We start from the raw sequence: 9,197 nt of genomic DNA, 5'->3' as shown, positions 1-9,197 counted from the left end.
AACCAGTGCCCTGCTCTCTCCCTGCAGCTTGGTGGGCGCAGCGCTGGAGGGCAAAGCCAAAAGCCTCCTCCGGGCGTGTTTCTCCAGTGTCTTCTGGCTGCCTGCAGAGAAGGAAATGCCAAAAGGGGACCTTGCCCTCTATATCAAGGTAAGCTCCAGGAGCCTCGGGCCTCTCTGGGCTGCTGCCTGGCTCCCCCACGCTGCCACACAAGCAGGGATCCTAGGTTGCTCTGCCCCCAGGGACTGTCTATGCCCATGTCTCTCCTGGGAAGTGTGGGCATCCTTCTCCTCCTCCTGTGGTACAGAGTGTTCAGATGGCTCTCCTGGGTCTGGGAGGAACAGCAGAATGACTGCCACTGCTCTGTGTGTTCTTTCACTTGCAGACCCTGAACTCCATGGACAGCATGCTGAGGATAATGGTGCTCAGCTTTCCTGCCTCCAGAGTCAGCGAGGAGCTGCAGGGCATCTTGGAGGTCTGGCCCATGTGAAAATGGGGGATCCCAGGGCTGATTCTGACTTGGGGGAAGAGGAGGGTTTCTGCTGGGGGGGTCTGGGTTGCACTGAAGGCCTCTGGAGGCTTTGTGTGTGATTGTGAGGAAGATTTTCTTGATGGAAATGGTTGTCAGGCATTGGAAGGGGCTGCCCGGGGAGGTGGTGGAGTCCCCATCCCTGGAGGTATCCAAGACAAGACTGGATGTGGTGCTCACTCAGTGCTCTGCTCTAGTTGACAAGGTGGGGATGGGTGCAAGGTGGGGATGGGAGCCTTTGGAGGGGTCCTGAGCAGCCCCGTGCTGGAAGAGCTGTTGAGTGGGGAAAAGTTCTTGCTGGTCGGTGGGAGAAAGAGAAGAGGCGAGAAAAGCCACGGTTTCTGTTAAGCTTGAGCGAATGTTACACATTTAATGTGACTGAAGGGCGCAGAGGCCAGCTCTGCTGTGTGGGGACAGGAAAGGGGTGTCCTGCAGGCACACAGGTGTGTCTGAACATGGGGCTCCATGAGACACGAGAGCAAAGTGGGTCCTGCAGACACCCTGAGGGCAGCTGGGTGCCCATGGCTGAGGCAGGCCCGTGCCCCCAGGGACCCCTGCCTGTTCCTGCCTGCATGGTGGCTCGCTGGGAGCCGTTGCTGGGGGCAGGTGCCGTGTCAACAGGCACTGGGACCTGTTGCTGGCGGCAGGTGGCGGGTCACAGTGGGGCCCTTTGTGACACCCCACTGCAGCGCGTGTGCTCAGCGTTGCCGTGGCCCACGGAGCGCCAGTGTCCGTCAGGACGGCGACCGGATAGGACAGGAGCGCAGCGCTGGCGAGGAGCCTTCGAGTGCAGCCCCCGTCTTGTCCACGACCCGCGGAGTTTGGCTGAGGCGTTTTGCTGAAGCGTTTTTTGCCTGAGGCATTTGGGCCAAGGCCTTTTGGCCGAGGCGCTTTGCCTGAGGCATTTTGTTGAGACCTTTGGGCCATAGCGTTTTGCCAAGGCCTTTTGGCTGAGGCGATTTGCTGAGGCCTTCGGGCCATGAGGCGATTTGCTGAGGCCTTCGGGCCATAGCGTTTTGCTGAGGCCTTTTGGCTGAGGCGATTTGCTGAGGCCTTTTGACTGAGAAGTTTTGCCGAGGCCTTTTGCCTGAGGCGTTTTTGCCACGGCGTTTTGCTGAGGCACTTGGCCTGAGGCGATTTGGCCACAGCATTTTTTCCGAGGGTGTTCGACTCCATCATTCGGACGCCCTCCATAGGCAGGATCCCCTGTGTTGTGTTCTTTCATTCACAGGATGGAGAAGAGAACCCCTGCCGTCCCCAGGCAGGCCTGGATGGAAGACAGCTCTTCCCAGGAGGACCGCTCTCCAGGTCTGCAGCTTCCATCCTCCTATGAGGTGACCGTGATGCAGGCCCTGAAGATCGGTGAGTGAGGGCAGAGGGGCTCTGGGGTGTGGGCAGTGAGGGGCAGCTGGGCTGGCAGGAGGCAGCCATGCTGTGGGAGCCTGGGCCTTTCCTGCCTGTCTGCCAGTGCCTTCCTCAGCTTGGGGCATTAGGACTTCCCAAACAGGCATGGGAGCTCCTGTGCTGGGCACCCTCCAGCCAGGAGCCACAATGGAAGGCTGTGCCAGGGCAGTGGGCACAGGGCTGTGTGGAGGGCAGATATCCTTTGCTCCCTCCTCTTGCTGGACCCTCTGCAGCTCTCCCTGCTCTTCCCCCCATTAGATGACAACTGGTTGCCCATCTACAAGGAGGAGAAGGAAGCCATTGATTCCATCCTGGCCTTTGTCACCAGACCCAGCCAGGTAAGTGTGGCCAGCTGGAGGGCGGCTGTGCTGCTGTCTGCTGGCAGGGGCTGTGCTGCCGGGCTGCTGGAGGGGTGCTGGCAGGGCAGGGCTGCTTCTGCCGCAGGGCAGTGCACCCCCAGGGCTGCGGTCCCGCTGGCTGTGTCTGCCCACTCACATTCCCTGCTTGTGTCTCTGTCCCCCGACTGGCAGGAGGAGAGAGACAAGACCACCTTTCTTCGGAGCATCTCCGTCCTCTGCAGAAGCGCCTTGAACCGTGGCCTGACCCAGGGCCTGGATTTGTTCTGTGACGTGTACCAGCTGTCAGAGAACATCAAGGTGAGGGCACTCCTGGCAATGTGGGGAAGGGAGCAAAGCCCCCTGGCACAGGCAGCCTGTGCGGAGAGCACTCGGGCGGGTCAGGGAGTGCAGGCACTGGGTGCTGGAAGCTGCCAGGTGCCATCCCAGTTGTGCTCTGCAGGTGCTGCTGGAAGAAGAGCCAAGGGACCGCCTGTGCACGGAGGTTCGGCACCTTTCCATGCTGGCTCTCGAGAAATTGAGGTACGTGCCCATCCGTCGTGGGCCCCTGACCCAGAGGTCTGATGGCACCTGCATGAGCTGTCAAGGGGCAGCTCCCAGCACCAGTGTGCAAGCAGTGCCCTGCTCTCTCCCTGCAGCTTGGTGGGCGCAACGCTGGAGGGCAAAGCCAAAAGCCTCCTCCGGGCGTGTTTCTCCAGTGTCTTCTGGCTGCCTGCAGAGAAGGAAATGCCAAAAGGGGACCTTGCCCTCTATATCAAGGTAAGCTCCAGGAGCCTCCGACCCCTCTGGGCTGCTGCCTGGCTCCCCCACGCTGCCACACAAGCAGGGATCCCAAGATGTTTTGCCCCCAGAGATCGTCTATGCCCATGTCTCTCCTGGGAAGTGTGGGTGTCCTCCTCCTCCTTCTGTGGCATGCGGGGTTCAGATGGCTCTCCTGGGTCTGGGAGGAACAGCAGAATGACTGCCACTGCTCTGTGTGTTCTTTCACTTGCAGACCCTGAACTCCATGGACAGCATGCTGAGGATAATGGTGCTCAGCTTTCCTGCCTCCAGAGTCAGCGAGGAGCTGCAGGGCATCTTGGAGGTCTGGCCCATGTAAAAATGGGGGATCCCAGGGCTGTTCCTCACCCTGGAGGGGAGGCTTTGCCCACTCCTGGCTGAGTGGTTCCCAGACCAGTGCCGAGCAGGCAGAGTGACCTGTGGGGAGGGTGCCCCGCTCCTGTGAGGAAGCAGGGGCTGGCACCAGGCTCTTGTGGAGCACAGGGACTGCAGAGGGTGGCACCTGCCCTCCTGCCTGGCCGTGAGGTTTGCTCCAGGGCCTTTGTGCCTGACCTGGGAGGGAACCCATGGGCAGGCACCCCAGTGCAGGCTTTGCTGGAGGGGAGAAAAAGCCTTGAGGGATGGGGGAGTGGAGCTGTGCTGCTGCTGCAGTTGGTGTCTGCTGCCAGGGCTCACCAGCAGCTTCTCTTGTCCCAGTTGCTGCTGGACTTCACCAGATGCGAGAGAGAGGCTGTGAGGGAGAGGGCCATGGCAAGGATCGATGTGCTGACCCGTGTGCTGTCCGACTATTCCACTCTGCAGGTAAGGACCAGGCCATGCCCCCATCCCTGCTGCTCTCCATGCCAGGGCTGCTGCCCACATGGCTGCTCTGAGAGAGGGGGACTCAGGGCTCTGCAAAGCCTGGACTCCCCAGGAATGCAGCCCTGGGCACGCTCTTGGGTGGGGGCTTTGGCACCAGCTTCGTGCCCTCAGCCCTTGTGCTCATGCCTCCCCCATCCAGGCCCCTGCCGACGTCAGAGGAGGCATTTCTGGACCTGTCTGCTCTGGGGAGATCCATCTCCCACTCCTCGGAAAGCTGCTGGGACATCTCATCCTTTTCCGGTTCTCCAAGGAACAGACCAGCTGTGCAGCTTTCCACGCTCTTTTTGCCCTGGCTGAATTCATCTGTAAGTAAAAAAGGCAGAGCAGTGGTGATCTTCATCGCTCTGCACACAGACATCTCCTGATAGATCTGCTTCCTGACCTCCTTTGCCCCTCCAGCTGCTCCCCAGAGCTTCCCAGCTGTCCCTTGGCTGCAGAAGCTGAGCGCTCTGCTCAAGGCCAGGATCTGTTTGCTGCAGCTCTCCTTCCTCCCCTTCCTTGCAGCATCTTACAGCCCACTGCTTTGTGGGCCCCACAGCCAAAGCTGCTCTTGACTCCCCTGTCCCAAAGCCACGTCTTCCCTGGTGGGCAAGAGCAGATTCCCCACCCTGGCTGGTCCCTCCAGTGCTTGTAGCAAGAAGCTGTTCCCGATGCCCGCCCGAAATCCTGACTGCTCCTGTCCTGCCACCTTGCCAGCAGATGCCAGGGCGGTGTGGTGAGCTTGCTGGCAAAGCTGCTCTGCCTTACTGACTGTGGTGTGTTTGCCCTGTTCTTTAGTCGAATCCAGGGCAAAGGACAGAGCAGGCCAAGAGCAGCGGGAAGCTGTGACCACCTCCGCGTTGTGTTCTCTGAGCGCCAGGGACTGTGCCAAGGTGAGGAGCTGCGCCCTTGCTGGGGCTCGTGTCCGTGGCACCAGCAGGGCACTGGGGGGAGCAAAAGGACCCCGCATCAGTGGGGCTGGCGTGGCCTCAGCTCCCTGGGGAGAGGGTTCCCACCGTCCTTGAGCAGGGACAGCCTGAGGGCTGCACTCCAGTGTCCCAGCAGCAGCTTCAGCCCCTGCAGGAGCTCCCCTGCTGTCAGCAGGGCTGGGCATGTCTGGCCAGGGCCGCTCGAGCTGCTCAGCGAAGCAGCAGCATCAGGACACTCAGTGTGACGTCTTCCTTCCCTGCTGCCACAGGCCTTTGGAAAATACCTCCGGTCCCACGAAAGGACAGACGTCATCCTTGTGGCCATCGAGGGGATGAGAGATGCCAGCATCCTGGACCAGCAGGTGCCCAGCAGCCTGCTGGATGTGGCCTTGGAAGACCCGGACATCTGGCTGACGGACGTAAGTGTCCTGTGGCTGCACTGTCGTGCCCTTCAGTGACTTGGGCCTCCCAAGCCACCTTAAGGCAGCAGAGAGGAGTGGGAAGGGCAATTGAGGACATGGCTGGCTCCAGGGGCAGTGCCATCCTCACCTGTATCCTCTCCAGGCACCCAAGATAGTGAGCTGCACCCTTGAGAGCCTGGAACACTTGAGCACAGAGTGTGCGTGGGAGAAAGCGGAGTCACTCCTCCGCCTGATGACCAGCTGCTTCCCCACCACAGTGGTCATCCTCCTCTGTAAGGTGGCTCTTCAAGGAGACAGGTACTGGCCCTGAAGGCCTTGAGGGTGGGCTTGTTCCCTGTGGGGAGAGGGACCCTGAGACTCTCTGGCTGCCAGAGCCAAGGAATGCTGCAGGACAGCCTACAGAGTCAGGCCCTCCATCCCTCCGACGCTTTCCAGCCCTGCTGGGTGTTCTGGCTTCACAGCAGCCAAAGCTGGCTGAGCCAGCCTAGAGCCAGCCCGGTGCTCCAGCCCCACTGGGAATACGCCCTCAGGCCTGTCTTGCTCTGCCTTCCAGCACTGCACCGGAGCTGTGGAAGCTGATGTCCTTCATGCCAGAGGTGATGGAGAAGATCTTGGAGGAGTTTGCCAGCCTGCTGCGCAAACACTGCTTCTGCTGCTCCACAGAAGGCACCCACACCCACCCCATGGCTGTGAGTGACCGCAAAAGGGCCTGGTCCCCTCCTGCCAGCCCTGCAGGCTCTGCTGGCCCCTCACAGCTCTGTTTGCTCCTGCAGTCGTCCTCCAGGAAGGCTGAGGTGGAGGAGTTGGCTGACGAGCCCAACGTTGAGAGCCATCCAGGCTGTCCCAACGTGGTGACAGCCAGGCTGCTGCTGGAAGGCCTCATTGGGCTGTCACAGAGAGCTGAGATGGTGAGCAGGGTGGTATCAGGGCCAGCTCTGTCAGCAAATGGGGGCTGGGGCTGTGTAGAAAGCACAGCCTGGCCTGGTAGGGGAGTCAGAAGGTGGCGTGACTGCTGCAAACGCCCTCCCTGCCATGGTGGGGCCTGGAGAGCTTTTCAGGCACAACCCTGTTCACCCAATGGACATTCTTTTGTCTCTACAGGCAAGAAATATCGAACTCTTCCTGCCGGGCATGGTGAAGATCCTGCAAGCTGGCAGCGAAGAGGCCAAGATGAAGATCCTGCTGGCCTTGCGAAACGTTCTGCGTCAGCTGAAGAAGAGCAAGGCCAGCTTCATCGCTGTGCAGCTTGTGGGGAGGCTCCTGCCCCTCTTTGACTCGGTAAGGCTGATGTGGAGTCTGAGCCCCTCTGATGGGCACTGGGCAGTGACAGCTGCCCTGCAGCCCAGCCCTGCCAGCAGCACTTGGAGCCAGCTCCAGTCCCCTGGGCTCTCGTGGGATGGCTTCTGGGCCGTGCAGCCCAGTGCTGCTGCTTCTGGGCTGGGAGCCCGCAGCCTCTGCCCTCCCCACAGCCATGATCAGGGCCCTCTCACTGCGGGCAGGGAGCTGCTGTTTGCAAAGCTGACTTTTCCTGCTTCCTGCCAGGAGTGCAGCGAGCTGCGAGAGCTGTCCATCTGCACGTTCGCAGAGCTGCTGCAGTCAGTGGTTGGCAGGGATGAGAAGAAGATGAGGAAGGAGGTGTGGCGGGCACTGGTGCCGCTCCTCTTCCGTGTAAACGACCAGGACCCCAGTGTGGCCAAGGTAGAGGTTTGGAGGCTGAGCCCTGACAGGGAGAGGGCTTGACTGACACCCCCCAGGGTTCCTGGGCATCGGGGCAGGGGCTGCTGGCAGTGGGCAGTGCTGCCCCAGCACAGCCCGTGGGAAGGTGTGCGCGGAGCCGGCGCCAGCAGGGCCAGAGAAGCTGGCACAGCCCTGTGCCACACCTGCCCTGCCTGCTCCTGCGGGGCTCGGCACCAGCCCACGGCCACCAGAGGCCTCAACAGGGGCATCCCCACAGGCTGTGTCAAAGACCAGGGCTTTGAGCGTCCGTGCCTGTCTCCCAGGGCCATCCCCAAAAGGCTCCCAGACATTTGGGCTAGGGCATGTCCCAGCTTCCTAAAGGCAGCATCCCGCCAGGAACAAAGCCAAGAGGTCTCCTTGCCCAGGCCCCCGGGCCATGTCTGAGCTCATGCTGTCCTGCAGGCCTCCAGGGAAGCCCTTCTTGCTGCCGCAGAGCTGCTGAAGTGGAAGACGCTCAAGCACCTGCTGCAGAGAGAGCGGCTGTGGGAGCTTGGAGCGTGTTTGGTAAGGACAAGCTGTGGGGTCCAGGCTGGGGGAGGGCTGCCCCCCATGCCACGTCTGGGCTGGGGGCTCTGCAGCTGGGCAGAGCCTGGAGCTGCATCCTTGTTGCTGTCTTCATGAACAGAGCCCCAAGGGCTCTTCTGCAGGCCCCTGTCCCCTCCCTGCACCCAGCAGGAGGGGTGGGCTGTCTGTCCCAGGGGTGCTGGCAGGAGGCACTGCTCCAGCCAAGTGCGGGATGGCCCTTGAGAGACATGTCTTGTTGTCTGTGCAGCTGCAGAAGAGCAAAAGCAGGGCTGAAGATTTCATCCATCAGAGCCTGCCATACCTGCAGGACCCTCAGGCCAGCGTGCGCCTGGCGGCCGTCAGGTTCATCGGTGAGTGCCGGCCCCTAAGGTGCCTCTTGGGGCAGCCTGGCCCCTGTGCTGCTGCTGCCCCAGCAACGAGGGACAGCCCTGAGGCTGCCCTGGCCACCCCAGGTAGGGTCTGGCCTCTCTCTGCCAGCCCTGCCCACGCAGGGGGGCTTGGTGGCCGCCTTGCTCAGTCCCACTCCCCTGAGCTTTGGGTGGCTCCTGGGCTCAGCCCTGCTGAGGGGCAGGAGGGCAGGACTGGGGGCCCTGCTGCTGGGAGCAGGCTGGGGAGCAGGGGCTAATGGAGCTCTGTGCCCAGGACTCATCACCCGGCGCCTGAGGGACCAGACCACGGAGAGTCAGGCTGATATCCTGAGTGGTGAGTGGGGAGTGTGGTCTGTTGGGAATCCAGAGGGTCTCTGCAGACAGGGGGTTTTATCTGGGCTCTGCTTCTTTTGGTCACAGCGCTTCAGCCCTTGGCGGAAGACTGGGACATCTCTGTCAGCTCCCTGGCAGCTCAGACAACGTTGATTCTGAAGAGTCCTTGTATGCAGCAAAGACCAAGAAGCCTTCTGCAAGCGCTGCGCTGCTGCTGGCCATGAGCCCAGCAGAGGTGCAGTGTGCCTTGGCCAAAGGACTGGGGGTGAATAAAGCTGGAACAAGATGCCCAAAGCCCTGGTGTCCTTCAGCTGCGCGGTGCTGAGTATGCCGAGCCGACCATGTCCTTTCTGGGCTGTCCTGCAGGCAGCGGGATGCTCTCCCTGAGACACAGAATGATGGAATCGTGCGGGAATTCTCAGCCCTGTGTGGGGTGCAGAGCATCCCAGAGCTCCATGAGAATTGCTGGGGCTCCAGAGCTTGAAGGTGGAACTGGGTGAAGAGCTTTGTTTTACACTTGTGGCATGTAAAACCCCAGCAGGGTAGTTTCTGGTGGGGGTCCTGAAGGCCTCGGGAGGCTTTGTGTGGGATGATGAGGAAGATGCCCATAGGGATGTGCAGCAGAGGCTCCCAGGTGAGGGGCACCACTGCGGGGCAGCTGCTGAGCCCTGCTCGGCGGTATCAGGGAACCCCTCGGCTCCCTGCTGGCCGGCTCAGCGGCCCCTGGCAGGTCCTTAGCCCCGGGACCCTGCTCTGTCCCCCGTGTCCCTCTCCTGCAGAGCAGGATGGCCATCCAGTGGCTGACGCTGGGACTGGCACGGAACTTCTTATCCCAGAGTGCTGCAGGAGAGCATGCAGAATCGCAGTAGTGCTCTGCAGGGAGAGGCAGAAGCGTCAAGGCCAGCAAAGCTCTGTTTTTTATTGGTGCCGAGGAAAAAAAGGCGATAGTAAAACCCGACAGCCACAGGTGCTATTA

General features: G+C 61.2%; 1 protein-coding gene across 1 annotated transcript; it reads left to right on the top strand.

The window, feature by feature from the left end:
- Nucleotides 1-1,669: 1,669 nt before the first annotated feature.
- Nucleotides 1,670-8,849, top strand: LOC126642201 (uncharacterized). Its single transcript, XM_050319630.1, has 19 exons — nucleotides 1,670-1,889; nucleotides 2,190-2,269; nucleotides 2,462-2,587; nucleotides 2,730-2,809; nucleotides 2,926-3,046; nucleotides 3,282-3,371; nucleotides 3,764-3,868; nucleotides 4,068-4,233; nucleotides 4,706-4,800; nucleotides 5,106-5,255; nucleotides 5,401-5,555; nucleotides 5,812-5,947; nucleotides 6,032-6,166; nucleotides 6,360-6,536; nucleotides 6,801-6,956; nucleotides 7,398-7,499; nucleotides 7,768-7,870; nucleotides 8,163-8,222; nucleotides 8,309-8,849. The coding sequence occupies exons 1-19, from the start codon at nucleotides 1,760-1,762 to the stop codon at nucleotides 8,443-8,445; spliced, it is 2,304 nt and encodes a 767-aa protein (XP_050175587.1). The 5' UTR covers nucleotides 1,670-1,759; the 3' UTR covers nucleotides 8,446-8,849.
- The last annotated feature ends 348 nt before the right edge of the window (nucleotides 8,850-9,197 follow it).

The sequence above is a fragment of the Myiozetetes cayanensis genome, unplaced genomic scaffold (genome assembly GCF_022539395.1).
Source record: "Myiozetetes cayanensis isolate MyiCay16 unplaced genomic scaffold, myiCay2020 scf22, whole genome shotgun sequence".
In the NCBI taxonomy this organism is placed as follows: domain Eukaryota; kingdom Metazoa; phylum Chordata; class Aves; order Passeriformes; family Tyrannidae; genus Myiozetetes; species Myiozetetes cayanensis.
The sequence above is the reverse complement of the archived record's forward strand: the minus strand, read 5'-3'. Positions and strand labels throughout refer to the sequence as shown.